The sequence below is a fragment of the Chelon labrosus genome (genome assembly GCF_963514085.1).
Source record: "Chelon labrosus genome assembly, chromosome: 10".
Classification (NCBI taxonomy): Eukaryota; Metazoa; Chordata; class Actinopteri; order Mugiliformes; family Mugilidae; genus Chelon; species Chelon labrosus.
Genome location: NC_140360.1, coordinates 27,710,789 through 27,736,671, shown reverse-complemented (window position 1 = coordinate 27,736,671; position 25,883 = coordinate 27,710,789). Strand labels below are relative to the sequence as shown.

At 40.9% G+C, this 25,883-nt stretch overlaps 3 protein-coding genes across 3 annotated transcripts; all 3 read right to left on the bottom strand.

The window, feature by feature from the left end:
• Window positions 1–790: 790 nt before the first annotated feature.
• On the bottom strand, window positions 791–10,210 carry LOC311494169 (tumor necrosis factor receptor superfamily member 14-like; the record flags this gene model as incomplete). The annotated part of the gene is made up of 6 exons (XM_084553079.1): window positions 791–1,369; window positions 1,476–1,557; window positions 2,613–2,768; window positions 3,051–3,176; window positions 3,473–3,566; window positions 10,202–10,210. 6 exons carry the CDS (start codon window positions 10,208–10,210, stop codon window positions 1,171–1,173), a joined length of 666 nt encoding a protein of 221 aa, XP_084409205.1. The 3' UTR covers window positions 791–1,170.
• Window positions 10,211–10,633: 423 nt separating this feature from the next.
• ddost (dolichyl-diphosphooligosaccharide--protein glycosyltransferase subunit (non-catalytic)) lies at window positions 10,634–15,568 on the bottom strand. The gene is made up of 11 exons (XM_084553316.1): window positions 15,259–15,568; window positions 14,632–14,742; window positions 14,450–14,536; window positions 14,254–14,357; window positions 14,048–14,142; window positions 13,654–13,747; window positions 13,033–13,181; window positions 12,396–12,543; window positions 12,178–12,298; window positions 11,939–12,045; window positions 10,634–11,358 (listed from the first exon to the last, which is right to left on the bottom strand). The coding sequence occupies exons 1-11, from the start codon at window positions 15,551–15,553 to the stop codon at window positions 11,209–11,211; spliced, it is 1,461 nt and encodes a 486-aa protein (XP_084409442.1). The 5' UTR covers window positions 15,554–15,568; the 3' UTR covers window positions 10,634–11,208.
• A 332-nt stretch (window positions 15,569–15,900) lies between these two features.
• Window positions 15,901–24,848, bottom strand: zbtb17 (zinc finger and BTB domain containing 17). Its single transcript, XM_084553315.1, has 15 exons — window positions 24,644–24,848; window positions 23,662–23,913; window positions 23,356–23,535; window positions 22,228–22,563; window positions 22,009–22,098; window positions 21,424–21,698; window positions 21,177–21,319; window positions 20,783–21,083; window positions 20,571–20,658; window positions 19,719–19,835; window positions 19,479–19,599; window positions 19,159–19,289; window positions 18,185–18,448; window positions 17,958–18,047; window positions 15,901–17,021 (listed from the first exon to the last, which is right to left on the bottom strand). The coding sequence occupies exons 2-15, from the start codon at window positions 23,864–23,866 to the stop codon at window positions 16,618–16,620; spliced, it is 2,745 nt and encodes a 914-aa protein (XP_084409441.1). The 5' UTR covers window positions 23,867–23,913; window positions 24,644–24,848; the 3' UTR covers window positions 15,901–16,617.
• Between the last annotated feature and the right edge of the window lie 1,035 nt (window positions 24,849–25,883).

The window sequence follows — 25,883 nt, the reverse complement described above, 5'->3', positions numbered from 1 at the left end:
ACCAGACGCTTGCGGGTGAGCTCCCCTCCCAGGTCTTGCTTCAGGTGGGTGCCCCGGTTTCCCTAATCTGGCAGAGAGGGAAACACAGCCGTTAAGAGTAGGAAGTTACAGGTCATCCAAGCCTTTGTGTCTTTAACACATGCTTGGAGTTTAACCAGCTGATTAGTTTCATCTTGTTTCATGGATAAATAAAGCTTGAAAGTGTACAATCAAATCTCTAAAAAGTGAGTGTTGTAAAACTACCTATGAAACAATGATGCATTATGACTGCAAATGAACATCATTTACAGTTTCAAAATAAGTTTCAGCTTTTAAACCCTTTTTATACACATACACAGCAGTTTTCAGACTACAATTTACCTTCTAACCTTAAAGACACAGAGAGAACAGTGACAAATATGAAACATGTTGGAGAACGATTACTGCAGTTGTGAAAAAGGAAAAGTACTATAAAATTTATTTACTGAGTTGAATTTTTCATCCTTTCAAAACTTGCAAAGAATTCATTTTAATTAGATTTCAAACTTTCAGACACATGTTAAAAACATATTTTTTTTAGTCTCAAAATATAAAGATTTAAAAAGCTGACAATGTGACAACCAGTTTTTTTTTTTTTTTGTTGTTGTTTGTTTTTTTAACTGATTCTCCAAAGAATGTTCCCAAACTCAGATCCATTTTCTGTTTTGCTTGAGAACTGCAGTGCAGACACTGGAACATCTTTCAAAACTATTTGAATTATATAAAGGGATCAACAGATTACATTTATTTAAAAGGACAATATACAGTTATCATTCAACACCACATTGTTACCGTTCCAAATTAAAAAATGTCTATTACATAGAGAATTAACATTTGAACTGTCAATTCAAATTTCAGTTAGAAAACTCACTGCTGTCTTACCTGCTACTGTTCAGAATGGCAACATGTGTTCTGCTTCAACTTGGTTTTCCTTTTCAGTGGAATAAAAACAAGACAGTTCCATTTCTTAATAAACCAACATGGACACTATAGTTTCAAATAGTGAAAAACAAACATACCTCTTTGGAAATATCTCCTTTGTTTTTGCCTACAATAAAACAAAACCAATAGAAAACATATAGTGATCATCCACAGTCATGACTTGACAGAAAACATTATCATCCATCAGAAGTGTGGTAACATTTTCCAGGTCTAAAGGCAAATCTTACCTGTTTGACATTTTTTCTTTTTCTTCACATAATAAAATACGAATCCACCAGAAATAACTAATAAAATAACCACCACAACGATGATCACAGTAATCACTGCCAGCTTTGAAGTCCTTTCTCCACATATAGAATCAGCTGACGCAGTGCCTGGTGTTATCAGCTGAAGGTTTTTTGATTCACATCTGGAATAACAGAGGAATATTTTACAAGGAAATGTACAGATACCATAAACTGACTATATTTGTAGGAAATCAAACCTGTCTATGCCTGATGTGTAGATTTACTTACTGTGTGTGTGGGTGACAAGATGTTCCATTAGAAAATGTCCCATCGCTGCAGTCGGAGCACACAGTGTCTGTGAAGGCTGTGCCTGAACAAACACATATTAAATATATGCTGAAACTGGTTCAGATCTAGCATGAAGACATCAAAGTGTTACATAGAAGCAGAGTGTTTCACAATCTGACTGTTGGATCACAGCAATATAGTTAACCAGCAGCAAGGTGTGTATATGTATTGGACTGGAATTGGTAGATATCAATATGAAAGGACAACTAAGCAAAGTCCACTGAGTGACTTGTCAATACATGGCCGAAGTGTCAAATGATTAATATGAAGAAATTGCTAGAGCAGTTTTAGAACCCAAAAATTGTTTTGAAACCTTTTTGATTTTTTTATGGCAGTTAATAGTCACACCTGTTGTCTTCCCGGGTCAATTTGACCCAAGCTGTTTTAACTGGTTATGATGACATGTTACATATTTTTAGCCAACTTAATTACAAGTCATGATCAAAGCTTTTAACTTCATTTACACCTGTATTTATGAAAGTAAACCTAATTTACATTAAAGTATTGGTTATTTGGGATAACTACTGATTGGTATATATCAAACATTAGCCAGGACACCCCCAGGTCAAAACTGACTGCTGCAATTGTTTTCATAAATAACAGGGCAAACAACTACAATTTGCAAAGTGCAGCATTTATTTTAAAACTCTTTGTTTGACCTTCTTTATAAAATAATAAACCCAGAAAAAACAGCACGAGTGTGTGTGTGTGATGGACAGCCAGTTGGTCCCTGATAGGGGGCTGCAGCAGCAGTAATAATGGATTAGTGGGTGTGTGTGAGTGGTTGTAGGTGTGTGTGTGTGTGTGTGTGTGTGTGTGTGTTCATTGTGCTGCAAAGAGCAATAGTGTGACTCATTGCACCATTAAATATAACCAAGTCAAATTGACCCGTGAAGACAACAGGTGTTATAAATTTTGATAAACACACATAATTTAACAAATATAGTCAGAATTAATTTGACTTGTAAAGAGCATAGCAGGGGACCATCCATGTCATTGCCATGTCAGGCAATTATATGGAAGAAAACCAAAGTTATGGCAGTTAACATGTTGAAATTGGGTCACTAGAAAACCAACCTTTTTCTTGTATGTATTGTCCTGGTTGACATATGGTGTGTTCCTGTGCTGCTGCACATTGGTCCCCCATGAAATCAATACAGAAGAATCCCTCGAGTGGTTCACAAAATGCATCTGAGGTTCCTGTACATAACCGCTTTGCTTTCAGACCAGAACCTGTCAATACACCAGAACCTATTCACATCCTCTATTCATTTCATTCATTCATGTTCATCTGCTAAAGAGCAATAATTGACGTCCCTTTCTGACGTAAAGGAACCTTTAGTGATTAGTGGTCATCTTCAGAAAATGTGATACAACAGAATCTTCAGTTCAGTTTATGAAGTCATGGGAAACGTGCATAAATGACTTATCTTAAATTACTTTGATTTAAAAACATACTACTGAGAGCAACTGATGTCACTGCTGCGTAAAAAAATAATATGAACAGATATCTACCTGTATCACAGTTTGTACATAGAAAGCACTGTGTACGTCCATTAGGTTTATCCATATAGGTTCCATTCATGCAGGGCAGACAGGATGTACTTCTGAACTCTGTGCATTCTAGTTTAACTGTGCTTCCTGTTGAAAAGACAACCAGCAGTTTAATTATCGTTATTTATTAATCAGTTAAAATGTATGATCTTCATTGAAAGGTACATGTTGCATGTTTAGCAAATATACACTATTGCCTAATATACAGTAATTCTTATTACTACTACCAGATATGTATACATAACTAGTCAGCTATAATGTCTTCACAACAGTTTTCTCTTGAGAACAAACAGTAAACAACAGAAAAAGACAAGAGCATAACAGAAGGACTCATGTGAAGTGACCAAAGTGAAATCATTTTTTTGCAAACAGTTGAATCTTACCAGGCGGACACATTGGACAGCATTGGTTCCCTGTTTCATATTCTTCTGGATGACATGTTAGGGTTTTACAGCTCAAGACTTTGATCACGATTATCTATGAAGAGTAGTCCATAGAGACAACATAAGAAACAGTGATCTCCCATGCTAAAGCCCAATGTTTCTTTGATCCATTCATCTCTTAGAGGATAGGAGCCCTGTGCCAGAGAAAGAAATTAGAGGATAGGAGCTTGGTACGAGGGAGAAGAGATTAGAGGACAGGTGTTCTGTGCATCGTCCCCCAGCTGCCTAGGCCTATAGTAGCGTACCTAAGGGATGGTTCAGTCCAGACCTAACTTCAAGCTTGATCAGAGGAAAGTGTTAAGCCTAGGACCTGTCTGCAGCACGAACCAAACTGGAGTTTGAGAGTTTTTGATATTTGTGTTGTAGTTAGGGTCGATATAAGTAAAGTTATTGCATGAACTGGTATGTACATGCAGAGAGGTTTCAGTGTGCACTGTTAAGTCAGAGGTGATTCCTAAAAATGTTTTACAGACAGTCAACTCTGCTGACCAGCATCCAGTACGTACAGCATATTCAGGAAACAAATAAGAAATTAGAAAGTGCTCAGGAATATACAGCTCACTCTGTGTTGTTGGATGTATGTGAACTGCATTTCCAATACTGGAAACAATTTTTGCATCTGTTTGAAAAGTTTCAAATCAGCATCATTTGAAATACTACCCTCATATCACCTTTATTAACCTTTGTTCTCTTCATACAAGAGGAATAGGAAGTGTAAGAGTAGAGGAGCATCGTGACCCATGTCTAATACAAGTGATCAGCAATCACTTAAACGTTTGATGAAATCAAATTGAAGGAAAACAACAGTAGAACTCAGGGCTATGTTTAATAGTGAAGTAAGAGCATTTCACACGTACAATGTGAAGGGAACTCAAGGGATTGGGACTGAACAGCTGTGTAGCCTTAAGAAAACACTAATTAGTGCGGCTAATCAGAAAGAAAGGCTTCAATTTGCTAGGGAGCATAAAGATTGGACTCTGGAGCAATGGAAGAAGGTCATGTGGTCTGATGAGTCCAGATTTACCCTGTTCCAGAGTGATGGGTACATCAGGGTAAGAAGAGAGGCAGATGAAGTGATGCACCCATCATGCCTAGTGTCTACTGTACAAGCCTGTGGGGGCAGTGCTATGATCTGGGGTTGCTGCAGTTGGTCAGGTCTAGGTTCAGCAACATTATGTGCCCAAAGAATGAGGTCAGCTGACTACCTGAATATACTGAATGATCAGGTTATTCCATCAATGGATTTTTTCTTGCCTGATGGCACGGACATATTCCAAGACGACAATGCCAGGATTCATGGGGCTCAAATTGTGGAAGAGTGGTTCAGGGAGCATGAGACATCATTTTCACACATGGATTGGCCACCACAGAGTCCAGACCTTAATCCTACTGAGAATCTTTGGGATGTGCTGGAGAAGGCTTTGTGCAGTGGTCAGACTCTCCCATCATCAATACAGGATCTTGGTGAAAAATTAATACAACACTGGATGGAAATAAATCTGGTGACATTGCAGAAGCTTAATGAAACAATGCCACAGCGAATGCGTGCTGTAATCCAAGATATTAGAGTGTGTGACCTTTTTTTTTTGGTAAGGCAGTGTATAAATAACAATCACACATTTCAGCTCAAACCAAACCATCATTAAACTCCCACAGCATTATACAGCTGAATATAAAGAATATACAGTAACACTAGAGTTATCAATGCAACCCTTCTATCCCACAACAAGTGCTTGAAAACTCACATCAATTTTACTTACTCCACAAATATTCTCTTAGTAGCTACAGGAGGCGTAAATGGGGAGCATCGTGATTCATGTCTAATACAAGTTAATTTTCATTTTCTGCAAGAAACAATTTTACCAGCAATGTTGTAGGTCTCAAAGATATTCTCCTCGAAGTCCTGTGTTGTACGGCAGGTAGAAGGCTTTCTTGAACTGAAGACATCGTCTCACTGAGAATAGAGATGAGTTGATTTCAACACCCAGAGCTCACTTTCATCCACGGAAAAATGCAGTTAATTTCTGTCAGCCTTAAGGATTCCAGAAAAACGTTAACAGCAGTCGACCTGTTTGAAGAAGTTTAATTTCTCTTTCTCTTTCAGTTCTGTTATCAGACATTCACACATTAATTTCTCTTTCTCTTTCAGTTCTGTTATCAGACATTCACACATTGACACCCACCCACCCACACTCAAGTAGCAAGGTTTCTGTTTTGATTTCTAGCTGTTCCTGGCCCGGAGTGACTAATCGGGAGGACCGGGACAATTCCCGGTGGGCCGGTCTAACTTTCGGGCCGCGAGGGCCGGTGTTCAATTATTATTTTTATTTATTTATTTATTTTGGGCCGGTGTTCAGTCATGGCACTGAGAGGGTATCGTGTATGCTGTTACTGCTGTCGCTGGGCCCAGTGCCATCGAGAGAGAGAGTTGCGACACTCTTTGATGTCGCCGCTATGGCTGTCACGTGGTTCATGTAAACCCAATTAGTTCCTAAACATACGCTGGCTGTCATGTTCTTCTATGGGACAGACAGCAGCGATTGCATTATTGAACGGTAAACAGGGCTCTCAAGTGTCACGCATTGAGCGTGACAGTCACTCATTTCGGTCTTTTGTCACGCACTCCCGCCACACATTGAATTTCTCACGCAGAAAAAATATTTATAATATATTTAATATGCCGCAGCGCCCAAAATTTCTCTGGTCGCTCCTCTCTCACTATGGAACCGGCAGAAAGTGTGTGCAGTGAGAGATCGTCAGGTGTGCCGTGGCAAATTATCCAGTTTCACCTAATTGATCTAAAAATATTGGCCTGTATTCCATTAGCGGCCGGGTCTCGCTGTCAGCGGAGGTAAATAAAGGCCGGTCTCTAATAGCGGCCTGGGCTATTATTAGAACCGGCGGGTCAGGATTTCAGCGGCACGGTGTGGGAGGATCCCCTCAGCGGGACCTCTCCCCGGCGTCGGCCGGCCCCCGCCGGGCGCATTTCCTCCGTGGCGGTGCGCGGCCTGTAAGTGCTCGGGGCAAAGGTGGCTCGTCGGCTCCGGCCGCGAGCTTTACAGCGACCCCCCACATCTCACCTCACCGCTTCCCTGGGGTCGTGGAATCAGTGCTCACTGCGCCCTCTCTCCGTGCGGGGAGGGACGGGGCCCCTTCGCTCCCGGCGCGACTGCCGACCGGCAGCGGACTCACTGTCCTCAGTGCGCTCTGACCGCGTCGCGCCGCTCATTTGTTGTTAATGTTCTGTATGCATACCATGTTATGGTAACTGTACGTTTTTAATAAATGAACCTAGTATTTTATAGGTTCAAATAGACACAAAATCTTGTTTTTATTCATTCTACTCGTAGTTCGTTTTGCTCAAATAGAAATTAAGGCCTGCCTCTAATTCTGGCCTCCTTCCAATAAAGGCCTGGACCGCGATGCGCTTGAGTAAAATAAAGTATTAGAGGAAATACGGTATAAGACTTTTTTCTTTGTGTTTATTTGATTCATATTCAAGACAGTTTGACAAGAATGACTTTATATTGTTACTTTAGGCTACAGAGCTTCATTTTTTTTAACGTTTTCGGTTGGTGGTGTGCCTTGTGATTTTTTCAATGAAAAAAATGTACCTTGGCTCAAAAAAGGTTGAAAAACACTGACTTACGCGAATGACGCTTCCGCTCGTTGCTACAGCAACCTATCAGATCGGTGAAGAATGTGGCCCAGTCTGAACAGAACCATATCCGATTTGGACACTTGCAGTCAGCCCTAAAAATCGGATATGAGAAGGAATCAGATTTGAATCAGATTCGTCTGCAGTCTGAACGCAGCCTAAGCAACACTTTGAGCACAGAGTAAGTCAACTCCTGTTGTAATGTTACAACAAATTCACAACTTGTTTGACACAAACAATGAGTGTGTGCGACGACGGACGGGCGGACGGGGGGGGGGGGGGGGGGGGGGGGGTTGGTGGATGTCACTCTTGCCTGTCTTCAAAACTTGAGAGCCCTACCTGTGTAACCTAAGGTTTCTCGTGCTCACGAGATAGGCTACTTTCTCGTGTGCACCAGAAAAGTATCTCGTGCTCACTAGAAACGTTTCACGCCCCCCCCCCATGTCCCTTTAGGGGCTCGTAATCAGTCTCAGCGAAATCTGGCAAAACACTGCAACCTGACCCTTTGATAGCTATCTTCGGTGTATTTCGTGATGAGCTAAAGCTCTCCCACCTCCACAAAAATGCAGTTGCCTTTGCCTCGTTGCGTGCCCGTCGTCTGATACTGCTGAACTGGAAGGGGAAGAACTCGTCTTCCTATTTTCATTGGATTAGAGAGGTGATGTTGGGATTGGCTCGGGTACCTATACAGTGCACGGGTCGGAGGAAAAATATGACAGAACCTTGTCACAGTTCATAACTCATATCAAGAGCCTGCCTTTTGCCTGACTCCGTGTTTTTTTTTATTTATTAGTAATTTATTTTCCTTTTCTTCTCTTTGACTGCTGTCCTAGTCTCCTCAGTGCCCGTATTCTGACTGTTGGGACTTTTTTCTTCTTTCTTGTGTCAGAGGTCCACAATGTTGATGTTATGTCCATAATGATCAACACAGTTTGGTTTGAGTCTTTTTTTTTTTTTTTTTGTCCCTGTCTGTTTTTTGTATTGTGTATATTTGTTTTCTTTTGGTGCTCTGCCTGCCCATTTGATAATGTGAGTGCCTATGTGGATGTGGATGTGTTTATGGGGATGCCACCTGGATGGGCGAACAAACACTTGATTGGAACACATATTGGGAGGAAAGTATATAATGTAAGTACATGTATTAAACTAAACAGGATCCAGTTAAATAGTTAAATATAAATATTCTAATTAAAAGTAAATATTCAAATAAATAAAGATCTGACCTGACAGGTGGGGGAGTCCAGCTCCCTCACAGGCTCCTCAATTAATATTTACTTCCTGATCAAAAGAAGAAGACAGAAAATGTATATATACAAAACTGTTCTGATGTAGCACACCTATTTTAAGAATAAGAATAAGAAAAACCTTTATTTGTCCCACAATGGGGAAATTGCAGTTTGCAACAGCATACAGAAAGGGCAGAATAAAAAATAAGAGTAAAAAGAGTAGCATATAAAAGATAAATAATGAAATAGAATAGGATAAAACAAAATTGCACAGATTGAATTGTAAAATATTGCACAGACTGGGTTTTGAACTTTTTACGCCTTGTGGTGTAATACTATTGCACATGTATCAGGTGTGCTCGTTGTGGAGCCTAACAGCATCAGGAAGGAAAGACCTTCTGTATCTTTCCTTCACACATCAAGGGTGAAGCAGTCTGTCACTGAAGCTGCTCCTCGGTTCTGTCAGGTCACCATGCAGGGGGTGGGACTCATTGTCCAGCACGGATGACACTTTAGCCAGGACTCTCCTGTGACCCACCTCCCTCACTTAGTCCAAGGGGCAGCCCAGGACAGAGCTGGGCTTCCTGATGACCTGATCCAGCTTCTTCCTCTCCCTCTCTGTGATGCCACTGCTCCAGCAGACCACTCCGTACAGGATGGCTGATGCCACTACAGAGTCATAGAAGGTCTTCAAGAGTGCCCCTTTCACTCCAAATGACCTCAATCTCCTCAGAAGGTAGAGCCTGCTCTGCCCCTTCCTGTAGAGTGCATCTGTGTGGTGAGTCCAGTCCAGTTTGGTGTTAAGGTGAACACCCAGGTATGCTGAATTTTATTACCACATTCCACAAATAACACATACTTCTTTTCATTGGATTTAAAGGCTTATTCTATTTTTTTTATCTTTAAAAAGATATGTATACTTTGTGAAATAGCATAAATGAATTACACATTATCCACCAAAATAGGTGCGCTACATCAGACCAATCAGAATTTTCGTTTTTGTGTCATTCATTCATACAGCAATTTATCGAAGAGAGACGCCAATAACAAAGAGAAAACATGAGGTTTTACAGCGACAGAAAAATGTTACCAACAGCTGATCAGTTTAAAGAAATACTGAGCTGAGCCTGAGCTCAGAGAGAAAACCATATTCTGAGACAACCATTAACTGTATTGTATATATATATTTAAATCATGAAGACAATAGCACAAAAACAGTTCACAACATTCAGTCATAGCAGTTCATAAACGGAAAAAAAAAATCACACAATAATACACAGAAAAATCTGAATATAAACATTGTTTTAAAAAGGGATTGGATTAAAATAATAACTAAACTGAGTTAAATCATTTTGTGTATTTTCATTGTTGAGATTCCTATTTTGCTCGTGACAAATTTAAGAGAATTCACATACAATGAATATGAATATGGAGTTTTCCTAATAAAATAAAAAGACTTGAAGCACAAGTATTTCTCATTACATTCAAAGTAGGTGATGACATTTTCCTTGTCTATGACCTGTGATATTTTGCCTACTAAAAAACTTTTAAGGTCCTTCCAGAATGTTGCACATAATGATCACTCATAAAACAAGTGAATTAGACTTTCATGCTCTGTTTTGCAAAAGGTACACTTCCCATCAACAAGAATGAATTGTGCAGTTAAATTGGTTGGGTATATATTATGTATTATTTTCATGACCATTGACTGATGGCAACATGTACAGTAGCTACTGGAACATTAAGAAGCTTTCATGGCTTCAGTAGACATGACAAGATACTTACCCGTAACATCCTGAATGATACTCTAACAGTCCACTGATCTATTCAGTTGCTGGAGTTGCAGTGTACTTATTCAAGAAGCAGCTTGAAAGGTTACAGGTTCATATCTTTCATGTCTATGGCTTAGGTGCCTTCACCAAACACCTAATCCCCAATTTGCTCCTTGGGTGCAGCCTACTAGTGATGGAAAGACCTTTTCAAAGAATGAACTCCTTTGGCTTTTGTAGAAAAGGTGGCTCTTATGGCTCCCAAATGGCTTTAAATAAACCACATCAAACAAATCAAATAAATAAAGGTCAAAGTTTTAGATAAAAGTCTTAAGTGCACGTTGACAATCAGAAATACCTCAGCTTGGATGTCCAGTTTTTGCCCATTTCTTCACTTAGTCACACTGTCTTCTAATCAAACAATAAAACAAATAAACTTATTCAACAGTGACAGCTTAGGTATCAGTGGTTAGCAAGCTAACAGCCAGTGAACTCAGACCTCTCACAGCCGAAAAACATTCTCAAAAACACACACTACTGATAATAGACAGAGAGGCCAGACGTTTCTACTGAGTGGAATGTCAGTATTTTATTGTTAAGATGAGTCCAACTTTTTTGGAAGTCCTATCAAAAACAAAGGAGCAGTTGGCATATTCAGTGCATGTAGTTTCTGATTAAGAAACTGTATGTTGATAGGGATTCCTTCCCTGTTCCAAGACAAATTCTCTAATTGGGAGATCATTTTATCAAATGTAAAACAACTTACAAATGCTGACTGACTTCACAACATATATAGGCCTTTGCGTGATCTTAAGGTACAAAAACAAAACAAAACCCCACCACAGCACCCCAATGCAGTCAGCACCCCTTTTGGCCCCCGACACAGATTAGTTGAGTGCCCCAGTAAGAGAACAGAAACAGTCCAAGTCCCTGCATGAAGACTCAAGTCATCAAGACATTTCAATTTCAACTTTTCACGTTCAATTCCATTTTGTTGTTTTCTCTTCCCCTTGTTTCTCTGCATTAGTCTGACTTCTCCTTCTCTTTCATGTGCAGGAAGACTATGCTGAAGACAAAGAGTCCAGCCATCATGGAGAAGACACTGGCGTAGTATGGGAAGGCTGAGGGGATAAAGCGCTCATACTGAGTGTGCTGCAGGGGACGCACTGATACCTATCAAGAAGAAACACAAATGCAGACGTTAGCAAGCCATACATCACATCCTGGATGTTACATGCATTATAAAGTACACAGATCAGCCATAACATTATGACCACAATCACTGGTCAAGTAAATAACACTGATAATGTGGTTAGCATGGCGCCTGTCAGTGGGATATATGTTAGGCAGCAAGTGAACATTATGTCCTTCGGGTTGTCGTTGTTTTGTTGTATAATTGTCTTTAGTCTGCAACAATAGTCAGGGTTTTTTGTATGAAATTAACATTTACAAAAACGGCAGGACCCAGGGTTTTCCAGAGAAACATTACATCATAATCAGATCAGTGTTATTTACTACAGAGTTGGTGGTTTTAATGTTGCTGATCGATGCATCTCTGTGTTTAGTGGGTGACAAGGACTTCAAGTTTGGTAACAGGCTACTCTCTAAGGACATTATTAGGACAGTATTTTATCCATCTACAATTTCCATTTTTTTTAAAGTACAGTACTCTATATGTTTCAAGCTCTAGAAACGTGCCGCTACCATGCCAGTATTTTTATTTGGGTAAGCCCAGATAAACTGCTGAACTTGCCTGAGTGGAGGAGTAGAGATGTGTGTATCCCAGTCTGTTGTAGTCCACTTTGAACTGGAAGACTCCATACACATCAGGCAGCTTGAACTGGACACTGTATTTACCTCCTTGTAGAAAAACAATGCAGAGATTATAGTGGATCAAGTTTATAATGATGGACTTTAAATTCAAGGACGCAACACATTTAGGCTGGAAACATGAACTGAGTACATAAATAGAAAAAAAATCTGTAAACATACCATTTTTCTTGAGATAAGTCCTGACGAAAGGATCGATCCTCACAAACTCAAGCTGGATATCGTCTCCATCGAAGGGCACCCAGCGGCCCTCAGACAACATCTCAATGACGATGCTGTACTCCTGCATGGGAAAGTTGAACAGTGATTGAGCTCCTCATTTGAGCTAAGACGATGGCAGGTTGAACATTTAAAAAAAGAAAAAAAAAAAAAAAACTCACCACAAGGTCTGTGATGGTGTATGCTGCTGGGGGAGTGGTCTCTCCCACGGGATGATGGGTGACAGCGCCCACTCTCAGGACTCCGGCCTCTTTGAACACCCAGCGAGACAGAGCCTCGGCCAGCTCCATGTTCCCTGTCTGCTCATGCCTGACAAACACCACAAGAAGGCAGAGAGGATTTCAACACGGTGCTGATATCTGGGCTCCTATCACAAATTTAATGTTGCTTAATCTTGTCATGGCTGTCACCCGCCAACTTAAAAATATTGGGCCTCAGAATAAAACAGTCGTTACAAATTACAAGTCAAAATTTAAGACTATTCTATTACAGATTGGTTAGAGGAGTTAAATTGTTAAGTTTTTAAAATATAATAAACCGCAGGCTCAGTGCATCAAGAGGCAACTGTGGCTCAGTAGGCAGAGCAGGTTGTCTATGAACTAAGCTTTGAGTATCAATAGGTAGAAAAGGACCATTTACCAAATCATACTGTAAGCATCTCAATGTAGTAACATTCACATGGCTAAAGAAACATAAGCAGGCTGTCAACGATGACCGTTCTGATTTTGTACCTGGACCCTGCAGTAAGCAAGTATGTGCAGGGAAATAAAGAGCAGGTATATTAACAGTGAGGAGTACCTCTGTGAACCGGGTGTGGCCTTCTGCACAGCAGAGTTGAAGAAGGCATCGCTGAAGAAATCCAGGGAGCCGCTGAAAACCACTCTGGCGTTGTTTCTAGCCTGGAGGCCGGCAATCAGCAGGGTGTTCTTGCCAACAGCATGGGGGTACTGAAGAGGTTAACAAAAATAAAACATGTCACAACTTCTGTAGTTCATTTCCTCATATAATGAATATAATAATAATAATAAGAAGAAGAAAACTATTAAATAACATAACAAAGAGAAATAAAGTTAAGAACTTAATTAAAACTTACTTAGAACTCAAGTAAAAAAGTATGTTTTAAGCAGTAATTTTAAAGAGACAATGCCATGTATGGCTTCATATTCTCTACTGAGACATGTGCATTTATAAAGCTAGTGACCGATGGCGGAAATGAAGAAGAAGGCCGTCAATAAAGTTGTTGAACAAACTTCTTCTTCTGCTGTACTCCTGAAAGATTTGATGCTCCACGGTGAGCAAAACCACACCCTTGTGAAAAGTTAAATTGGAATCTATGATGAGAAGGATTTCAGTTGGCCTGAAGTTATATTGTCCATGTGAAAAAAAAAAAGACCCTCTGAGCAGCGTTAGTAACATTACCTGAGAGATGGGTCTGTCAGGGAAAAAGGAGTAAGAAGTGGAGGAACCCGTAAGGATGTCCAGGACCAGAGGGTTGTCTGGGTCTGCAACCATGCTGGAAAAAGGAGGCGATGTAATATTACATTTTATGTGGTTGGCATTGTGTAATAAAAAACAGATACAACATCACCTCTTCTGACACCAGGCCTTGCCACAGATAAGCACATGACCAAAAGAGGTAGTTGCAGAGTAATATACTTTGAAACCAAGACAAAAACTGTGACCATCATATTTATCAAATAGATATTAAGTGATGCCAGCATCCTCTCACATTAAACTCATATTTAGTATATTAGTCATTTTGGGCTTTACATTAGATTCATTGTAAAACTATTCAAATCAGATTCTTGCTTACCCAACACCCTTGAATAAAACTGGTTTATTGGAGGGTTTGCCAACAATAGTGGGAGCTTTCAGCAGGTTCTCTGGGTCTGCGACAATCAGGGTGTGCTGGAGACAAGAAAGATCACTGATAAATATCGATAATAAAGCGTCATTTCCTACAAATGAGTATGTGAAACAGAGTTAATGTGCCTGCAGTCTGAAGACCAAACAGTTTACCTCTCCAGGATCAGACACGTCAAAGTTGTGATGGTCGATCACAGCAGTCTTCTCCTCATCAAACTCAATGCCACACTCACTGCCCAGCTCCCTCAGAGGGTCCCCTGTTAAACAAGAAGAAGAAAACATGAATGGCAATGTCCCAATTTTAGAAATGACATGAAACTGGAGCAGGAGTGGCCAGAAATACACTGACCGATATCTGAATTGGCAGCAACCAGGACGTTGCCTCCGCCGTCGATGAAGGACGTAATGGTCTCCACATTTATATTACCACCAAAGTCTGCAAATAACATTAAAAAATGGAGGTCATTTTACAGATAGCTTCCACGAGACAAATTCTTTTTTTTTTTTTGAAAAGAGACGTGTGAAATTTACCCTCAACTGATGGAGAGAAGATGATTAAATGGTCGTAGAGGAACTGGCCGTATTTGATCAGAGACAGGGAGGGATCATCAGCAGTCTTGAATGTGAGGTCAAAGCCACGGTCTGCAAAGGAGAGAGACATCATCAGTAACACTCACACTTGCCATTACTTTTAGCATTGAAGTGAACAACATGGAACTACACTGCATTAAAGCTCCTGAGCTATAAGCTATCTTTATAAGGATAGTTGTTGGTAAAATGAATGGCCACACCGGTGCAACTGCTTTCAAAGCTTTTCAGCAAAACAGCTTGAGATGCTTTGGCAATCTGCAGCGTATTAGTGCGAGACGCATGTTAACGTCGTGTTAATAACCACGTAAATATTCTAATCGGCTATTTGAATCGGGCAGACATGAATCTCAGCTTCAAGATGGTGTCTACATTAAGTGACAGAAGTTTGGTGAGACACAGCTAGCATTCTGCAGCTAAGCTAATGTGAGCACAACTGTGCTAAATCAAAATTTAACAAATCTGCCTGCGCACGGCTTCACATTACACTAAAGAGACATGATACAAGTGAGGTGTGAAACAGCATTCACAAGAGTATGTATGCATTTAAAAAACGACTCTTTTACCGACCTGCCAGACTGCGGAAGAAGATTGAATGGGTGTCTCTGATGTTCAGGTTGTCCAGCAGTACCAGCGTCTTGCCGTCAGCCAAAGCACAATGCAGCATAGAAGCTAACGACAGGAGCACGAGGACATTGTTGTTCAAGAGTCCGAACCTGCTTTGGGTAATCATCCCGCTCCGTTTTTTGGACGATATTAAAGAATCGGACCGGTTCGTTTGCGTGACTGCTGTCAACGTCGCCATTTTGCTGCAGAAGTCGACGTCAGCGTTAGCAGCGGCCGACTGAACTTTGACCCGCGACATTCAGCCAATCACAGGGAGGAACGCGTCCCCCTGACTACCTGTCAGCCAATGAGATGGGAGCTTCAGTACAGGTCTGACAGCCATGGCAGGACTGGGATATGTTGGAGATGAGGATACTGTATGTACCATAGGTATTTAAATCAAAACTAAAACAGTTTAACGCGTTCATGAGTTTATCATCTAAACCTGTGCAGGCTGAAAAGAATTATAATCCAGTAAATGTATAATTCAAACAATTATGCAATATTCCTGCGAACTAAGGCCTGTTCCTCATTGAATTCATCCATATTATTACTTTAAATGTCTACAAAGAACCACTCCAGCCTCCATAGAGTGACACATATTCCTTTTGTAAAAACAGTGATGATCCTTTATTGAAGTAAGAGTGACTTCCCGTGAATCTAAGCAAGGTTACTGTTACTGAATAGATGAGTTTTAATACAAACAGATGACACAATTACACAAAACCACTGCTGCCGGGAAACTTACTGAAGAAATAAAAACTGCCTTGATATCTATGTGGAACAGATAACTGTTGACTGGTTTGACATCACAACACATAATTTTTATCTCATACATAAAAATGATTTAAATATCACACAAGCACAGTTTGCGGTGTTTGCCAAAACATATTCCGTGTGTCCATGTAGATGACTGCTCTCTAACGTGGTCTGCATGAAAAATACTTCAACTAAGTACAATAAAATATTTGACAGTTTAAGATAAATCTACATATCTTATCACAGAAAAGGAAAAATAACACAGCTCTTACATCACTCAAGACAACACTATGTTCTAAATGTTTTATACAAATGAAAATGAACACTCCTGCATTTCAGTCTAAAAATAAACAATCTATACAAAGTTGTATAAGCATCTGTGGAAAAACTCTCAACATCTATCAGAATCACTGGATCATACCTTGCTTGCTGGAAGAACATGACTTGTGGGTGTGAATATTGATGATAAAATATATATATTTTAAAGTGATTCCAGTTGATATTTATTTTTAACATTGCGGTATTCTCTTACAAGCAACATTTCATACATTACTATGCCTGTCTTCAACATTCCATCTCTTCTTTTTCTTCTTCCATATCTTTTCCATCTGGTTGGAGTTCTGTGAGCTTTTCCATCTGTTCATCATCTACCCCTCTCTCGTCGTGAACCACCTCTCCCGACCCTTCTTGTTCTTGTGACCCCCCAACCACCCCTCCTTCTGCTTCTCCATGCTGGGTACGGAAGATGAGCTCTCCTTCCTGGATGACCTGCTCGGGGTTCGCTTGCCATGTTGCAGCAGAATCCCCCTCAGCAGTGGTGGTAGTGGTGTACTGGTAGAAGTCCGTATCTGCCTGAAACATGACCAAGGCCTGAGCTGTGTGGATGCGTACATGTTGAGCGAGGGAGCTTGCATCCAAGAATTTATCACCACATGAATCGCAAGCGTACAAGATCTGTGTGTTGGGGTCTGGGAACAGAAGAACAAAGTAAGCTGTTAACATTCCTATTTCTCGTTCTGTTTTCCTAAAAGTTCAAAAGCCTACCTTGGTTTGAAAACTTCTGTTTCAGAGAGTAAAAGAGACTGAACACTAGAATGTACCATACATACAATAATAATACTTCTGTTTGACAACATTTAGTAAGTAATCACAATAGGTTTGAAGTTCATAATCTTAATAGTGAAAACAACACTGACAAACATATTGGTTTAATTTCTTAACTTCTGTTTCCATGGTAAAGAATGGATGTGGCTTTTAAGCCACTGTGAATAAGAAATCCACAGAAAAATATTATTAAAATAGTATTTTGGAAAGCTTAGGGATAGATAAATTGAGATTGTTTTTTGAACATCATATCACCTTCAATTTCAATCTAATGCATCAAATCAAATGCAGGTGCCTGTGCACATCCCTACAGATAGTGGAAAGCCTGATTCAATGGCAGACAGACATCAGCATTGGCAAAAAATTGCCACCCTATAAATGTAAATATCAAAAAGAGAATGTGACAACATAATACGTATCCATATCATTTCAGAGATGGGAGAACTCAGGCCTCAGGTTCACTTCAGAGCTTCCACATGTCTCCCAGAAAGGTAAACGGCTAATTTCACTTTACTGTAATACCAAAACGTCTCTGTTGTAGTGGTTTGTTAAAAATATTTTCGCCAGTTAAATGTGCTTATAGTTGATGTTGACAATGTATACACTTATATTACATACAATCAAAGAGGTTGGCCACATTACATGGACCCAGTTCTAAGATCATGGTCCAATATGGTTTCTGTCCCAAACCCATGATGTCCAAGAGCCTATTGTGTTTCAATTGGGTAATTCCTGGGCTTAATATTTGTATGGTTTGCTACATACAGTATATCTGTGTTCATAAAAAATATCAGTGTTACCTGCTTCTTGAACTTTCTCAACTGCCTTGGTGATTTCAGCCTTCAGAGCCTCGGTCTCATCTGCAGACACTGAGGTGGCCACTGGAACAACTTTTAACAGACACACGACAAACGTTTATCTTCATCTTTCACCAAGTACAATGGTCTGCTGCACTGAGAAGTCTTAACCTATTGTCAAGTCTCCCAAAACACTGAACACGGCGGTGAAGATGCTGAAGATAACTGACCTGTAAGCTGAGCTACAGCACTGGCTGCCAGGGCCTCTGTCGCCAGGGTGACGATATCCTCTGTGGTGACGGTTACGATGTTGATCTCGCTGTCAGAGGTGGACGACCCTGTGCATCCATCAGCTCCTTCGTCTGCACTTCCCCCAGCTACCACCAGCCGCTTCATGCCGGCCTTGCCATGATGGACAGTCTTGACGTGGGAGCGCAGATTGTCTACCCGGTTGAAGCCTCGACCGCATTTATCACACAGGAAAGGTTTCTCCCCTGAGACAACAAGAGAGACGGAAATAATCAACTCAAGACTGAGGAGTGAAACCTGAGCTGTTTTTAACTACTCTACAGATGTCACGTTAAAAATCTATAGTTTTGACAAGTCGGTTAGGAAAACTACTTCATTCATGACAATTAACTGTTTACAGATTATATCACAATTCCAGAAGTTTACATACACTCAGCTGACTGTGCCTTTTGTCAGGCTAACAGACATCATGTGCGTCAGTTGGAGGCGTAGCTATGGATGTATTTTGAAGTCTACCTTCAAACTACCTGCATCTTTCTTTGACATCATGGGATTTAAAAAAAAATCCCCCAAACTCTCAGGAAAAATATGGGGATCTCCAGGAGTATGGTTCATCCATGGAAGCCGTGTACAAATGGCTGAAGGCACCATGTTTATCTGTGTAAACAATACTACAAAAGTATTTTTACTAAAATTCCCGCAACATATTATGAAAAGCTTAATAGCTGGAAGGCCACTGGGAAAACCCAAGTTAAAAAAAAGTTCAAATAAATCTGTCTCTACTATTACAGTCATATTTCACTCAGCAGTGATCCTAACTGAGTTGAGTAATTACTACTACTAGTTCTCAACCACAGATACATTTTTTGGCTTCTGAAGGGGTACATGCCAGAAAAGTGTCTGAGAACCACTGCCCTGAAGCAGCATAATTATCTGACTCAAATTCTGTCCTTACCGGTGTGAATGATGATGTGCTTCGACAGGTCTCCCACATTAACAAAAGCCTTGTTGCACATCTGACATTTGTGCGGGCGGACGTTGTCGTGATGGCGAATGTGATTGGCCAGTTGACTGGACTGCACAAACCTGATAGTCAGAGAAATATAAGACACAGTAGATCCTTCATCTGGCTTCCTTTAAGGACACCTTTAACAAGTTAGTTCGCAAATAAATAGCAAAAATAATAATGTGACCAAATCTGCTTTAATTTCATAATTTTGCCTATCCTGTACGATAACCTCAGATTACTGAATGTAGGCACACGTCCACACTGACCTTTTGCCACAGCGGTCACAGACGTAGGGCTTCTCTCCCGTGTGCTGCCGTACATGAGCAATGAGGGAGCTGGCCTGGGTGAAAGCCTTTCCACATACACCACAGACGCAAGGCTTCTCTCCTATAACATATACATTACTGTTTAACTCAAGGGGCAAATAAATAATGTCCATGTGGGCTTTCAGGCTGAAATATCACAACATGTTGCCCTCATTCTGCAGTCTCTCTATATGGCAGTACCTGTATGGATGCGTTCATGCCGCTGCAGAGCTCCTGGATCACTGAAGGCTCTCTGACAGTGCATACAGATGTATGGTTTCTCCCCGCTGTGGACCCGCAGGTGTCTCTTCAGATTTCCTGAAAAGCCAGCACACACACGTTAGTCAAAATGTCTCAAAGTAAGGAAACCAACTGCTTCTAGATAACAGCTTACAAACTAAAAGCATATATGCAATACACAACGATCAGCCACATCATTAAAACTACCTATCTCCGAAGTGTTTACACAGGTTTAGTACGTCACCACCACCTGATGGAGGAAACCAATGCCAACAGTATGTTTATTGCATCTTGGTGCCATATAATCCCCACCCCACCACCCATGTAACGTAAAAGAAAGCTTGACACACCAGAGCAGGCCAACTTCTTCTTCTATTGCTCTGTGGTCCATCACAATTTAACTTGTCAAATTTGCTCAAGTCCTTCCACTTGCCCGTTTTTCCTGTTCCTAAATTGTGTCATGAATTACACATATCGCGTCTGTCTATTAAAAAGCCAATTTAGTCAAGAAAGTCACAGGTTGTCATAAAACTGTTCAAGTATAAGGCTATGAAGATATGTAATTAGAAAGACTACACATCCAAATGTCACATAAATGATGTCACTGCAGCTTTCTATAACTACCCAGAAAAAAGAAAGCAGCGACTTCCACCTCTTTCAGTAAAAAACATCCTTGTATTTCTGCAATGTCTGGAATGTTTTGAGTTATTTGGTAGAATTTATTGAGCAAATAAAATAAAAAAAGTGTACGTCTGCAAATTTGTCAGAAGTTACAATCACAGTGTAAATGAAGACAACTGAACGTCTTCTTACCTGACGTGGTAAACTGTTTGCCACATTCCTTGCACTTGAGAGGTCCATCTGTGATATGGATTTTTAAGTGAGCCTTTAGATTCCCCAGCTAGAAAATATAAAACAATAACATTTCCTTTACAATTAAATATAATGGTATCCATGTAAATCTGATTCTTTTGCATTTACAGATATAACCTCTTTGTAAAGCAAATTATTTAACACGTAGTTACCTGGTTGAACCGCTTGTCGCAGTGTGGACACTTGTTGCCCTTGTCAGTGTCGTGCGTCTCCAGGTGTCGCATCTTGGCGGTGGGGTCGGAGAAAGCCTTCTCACAGAAGTCGCAGTGGTATGGCTTCTCACCGCTGTGCACCAGCTGGTGTCGCTTCAGGTTGCCAGAAGTGGTGAAGAGTTTTCCGCACACTTCGCAGCTGTACCGTGCTTCGCCCGTGTGCCGTTTGCGGTGCAGGTTGAGCAGGCTGATCTGTCGGTAGCTCTTTCCACAAGTAGAGCAGCAGTACGGCTTCAGAGGGCTAGGAGGTGACCAGAGATCAATTTAACACACAAACCTACTGACAGAAGAAATGGGTTAGGGAGGTAAACTGGGAATCAAATGAATAATTCACCTGTGAGTTTTCTCATGGGCTTTACAAGCTGCAGGGTCAGAGAAAGCCTTGTTGCAGTCTCGGCAGCTGAATGGCTTCTCTCCAGTGTGGATACGCATGTGTCTCTTGAAATTGCCTGTGTGGGTGAATTTCTTCCCACAGTCCTAGAAAGAGGCACATTTGCTGCTATTCCACAACTTATAGAAAACAAAACTACACTAAACACTAAAGTGAAGCAGTAACAAATTGTAAATATGATATTTCTCACCTCACATTTGTGTGTCACTGAGCTGTAAGGTTTGGATTCAGATCTGCTGCTCATAGACGCTGACTGAGCTTTCCCATCTCTTTCGCTGCTTGAACTGCCTCCTTCCGCCTGCTGGCTGATCTCATCATCTTCCTCTTCAATCCCATCTTCATCATCGGCCTCCCCATTGACAGCCTCGCATGAGTCATCTTCCTGCCCTTCAGCCACCTCTGCCAGCTCGGCAATTTTCTTCTCAGTATTTGCCTTTGATGGGCCTTCATCTTCTGAGTCATTGTCTATGAAGACAAAAAATGCTAAACTGAATACAGGCTTGACTGGAATAACAATGACAGCAAAGCAGGGGTCCACAAAGACATTTGTCATGATACCTGGAGTTGCTTGAAAAAGATGTAATACTAGGAGAATCAGAATCAGAATGCTTTTATTGTCATTGCATGTCGACATACAACGAAATTACGATTACTGTTTTAGCATTTCTAATAAATCTGAACATCATCTGGAATTCCTGTTTTTGTCTGTTGGTAACTTGGGAGAAGTTTTAGTAAAAGGGGTGTTGTTTAAGTTGCTTCAGCAAAGCATGCTCACCAGGTGGGAAGTTACGCCGAGGAGGTTTTCTGATCCTTCTTCCCCGAGAGCTCATGTAGGATGAGCTGCCAGCAGGCTTTAACTGTGATTCTGTAGATATATTGAAAACACCTCTTAGTTAAAAAGCATACACTGACAGAGTCATGTGAAAAACTAAATACATGTTAGGATGCCTGATAAATGGAAACTTTAGAAGACTTTGTATAAATTTATATTTACTGGGCGCGTAGTCTGCATCAGAAGGGTCATCCTGAAATCCAGGTACATCTTGCACAGCATTTTCTTCTTCATTCTTCACAGGTACCTTCTTTTGAGGAGAAGGTGGGATGGTTTTGGGGGGTCGTCCACGGCCCGAGTGGGTTCTGGTGGGGCTGGGCTGAGAAACGGTCTCTGTTGTTTTAGCAGAGTCGTCTTCCTTTAAGTCGTCCTGACTTTGTGTGGGCTCTTTATCTTCTATGACGGGAGTGCTCAGAGGAGTTTCCTCTGCTTGTGATGCCACTTCTGACTGCTGATTGTCAGGTTTCTCTTTCTGCTCTCCTTCACCTGTTTTTTCATCTGTTTTAAGAAAGATGAAAGAGTTTTTTTTAATTTCCATTTCATACATTGATTACGATGTAGAAAATGTTGACTATCCATCAGAAATTAATAAATAACACTTCACCCAATTCTACACTACATATGGATCTTACAAATAACTTTATCAAGATAATATAACAACAGTCAAATAACAAGAATGTCTGCCGTGGTATGGAGAGAGTGGAAATGAATCTTTGTCAGCAGCAATACAGACCTCATGTTGTGGAAAGTGACAGCTCAGGTACAGTGGTAGGATTTTTACATTCAACACAGAAAACTGATGCTTTTGTTCTCAAACAAATGCCATTCTTCATTCATTCATTCATCTTCTGCACCCGCTTATTCCTGTTAAGGGTCGTGGGGGTCTGCTGGAGCCTATCCCAGGTGTCATCGGGCGAGAGGCGGGGGTACACCCTGGACAGGTCGCCAGTCCATCACAGGGCTAACACAGAGAGACAGACAACCATTCACACTCACACGCACGCCTACGGCCAATTTAGAATCACCAATGAACCTAACCAGCATGTCTTTGGATGGTGGGAGGAAGCCGGAGTACCTGGAGAGAACCCACGCAGACACAGGGAGAACATGCAAACTCCACACAGAAAGGCCCAGCCGGCCCATGGATTCGAACCCGGGACCTTCTCGCTGTGAGGCATCAGTGCTAACCACCTCGCCACTGTCCCGCCCCAAATGCCATTCTTGCTTCTTGAAATTCGTTTGATCAATCTTCACTGTAAAAAGCCCCAAACACTTTATGACTGTACTTACCAACAGCAAAATCCAGGGTTATGAGGGATGGAGCTGAATTTGACAACGACTGGTATGCAGAACCTGCGTTTACGATTTCTTGCATCTGTAGAAAGTGAGCAACAGACAGCACGTCTTCTACGTTCTGTGGATTTAAACTCAGCTTGCCAGTGTACATAAACTCCAAGACCTGACCCAAACCTGCAGTGATAATCAGCAAGACAAAAGTTGTGGTTAGACAGCAGAGATGGTGTGACAGTTACAACTGCTGAAATGGCGATGTGCACAGTCAGAGCACTGACATACATAACAATGACTGGAACCCACCTGCTGCATTGCTAATGTCCAGATGCACCACATCCTTCTGATCCAGGAAGAGGGTGCGGAAGTAGACGCTGCAGGCTGCCAGCACCGCTTTGTGGGCCTTGAAGTCCACCCCGTCCACAACAAAGGTGCAGTCACACAGCAGGCCCTGTTTGCGCTGCCGGTTAAGCTGCTCTAGAACCTTCTCGCTGTGCCATGGGAACTCCATTGTCCTGGAGGCTTGAGGATCCCGCACAACACTGGCAGGCACAAGCTCTGAGGATAAAACATCCCAAGTGTCAGATGGGCTCAGGCTGAGAGTCAGCTTCACTGTCATTTTACCATTTAATTTTATTCTTAATGTAATAAACAGAATCAGTGTTTAAGAAAACTCTATATCACCTGTGTATAAGTGACGCTACAACCATCACTATCTATATGAGGTATAGAAATACAGTTTTCAATGAAAACTAATGTGTCAATACAGAAATCTACCAGGATTTATTATATTATCACTCAATAACTGCACCTATATATCTTCACCCCAACAACAAACACCTAGGACATATTACATGAATTAAAACCCAAACTGCGTTTTAACACAAAAAAAAACCATTCAAAAACAACAGCTATCTAAATCAGTTACAATGAAATAATAACATGTAACGTCAGCTAAATAAACGCCACAAGCGCTTATATTATCCGGCGTAACAGCAGAATTAAACTTCCACTTGTGTCCTGATGGCCATGCACATATTTTGCGATAAAAACTTCTCTACAAGTTTTGACAGCTTGGTTTGACGGTGCAATACATCGATTACAATTCCTCCATCCTTGCAGCTTTGTTATCAGGGATTAATTTAGCGTGCCTACATGAACGTTACGAAGGGACAAGATGGCGGACCAATGAGTCGGGCCTGTCCTCGCTTCTCGTTGTTTTCAAAGCTTGCTCGCTCTTTTCTCTTAGTAGTAGCGCCATTTTAATGGAAATTATCTCGTGAATTACCTCCACGTTATCTCTTCTTCTCTCCGGTTTCAAAACGTGAGGGCGGGCAGGTGTTACGGAGGTGTTCACTCAGTTAGGGAAAAAAAACAAATCCAATCGAGTTTTTCGGTGATCGATCCTGCCCCGCTAACTCCATCCAGCGCCATCTTCCCCTCTTTGATCGATTGATAGGGACCGGCCGGATGTATCTTTGGAGCATGCGCAGTGCGAGCACTTGCATTGCTGATAATAACCACGCGATGGCGCAATCGTAACGTGATATAGAATATATTTATTGGTAATAAGCCCACTATCAACACATTACATAAATACATTAACATAGTAACATAGTAACAATACTTTAGTGAAAACGAATGAATATGAAGGTTGCTGTCTAACTGAAATGTATGTAGGATGTAGTTTGTTGTGCTGTTAAACTGGACTGAATAAAATACAAACATGTTTATATTATTTAGGCCATCCCAAATGAGGGGGAGGTTGTCAAAATAATAGAAACATTTTCACAATACAAATAGTATTACAAACCAGGGCCCCCAAAATGAAAACACAGTTTAATTAACAACTCTCAGTTATTTGAAACAAATGCTGAATACCATAACCTTCATGGAGCTAAGATTGTTGTTGCTATGATTGTCTAAGATTGGTGTTCTTAATGTTGTGGCAAATGATTATATACATATAGAAGATTTGGTATTATTTTGATTCATATGCTGTTTGGTAAAATATATGAAAATGCGATAATACATAATGGTTTGATTTTTAAAAAAAAATCCTAAATGTTTATTTTTCAGAATGAATCATATTACGGAGCACTGGGTATCGATAAATCAATGTAGATTATACGAAGTCCATGTCTCTTCAAGGAAATACGGTAAGCATTTATTTAAAATATACTACGGTATGTTATAGACATGTTTGTTACATGCTTTAGTGTGGTGGCCACAGCATGGCTCAGGTACAATGGAGTAAATTATAGCCACATAACAAAGACTTCTAAATGGGCTGGAATCCATTGGCCGTCTGGGGCATTTCTGTGTGGAGTTTGCTTGTTCTCCCTGTGTCTGCATGGGTACTCTGGCTTCCTCCCACCGTCCAAAGACATTGTCATTAGGTTAACTGGTGATTCTAAATTGGCCGTAGGTGTGAGTGTGAATGGTGGTCTGTCTCTCTGTGTTAGCCCTGTGATTGGAGACCTGTCTCTCGCCCAATGACAGCTGGGATAGGCTCCAGCCCCCCCATG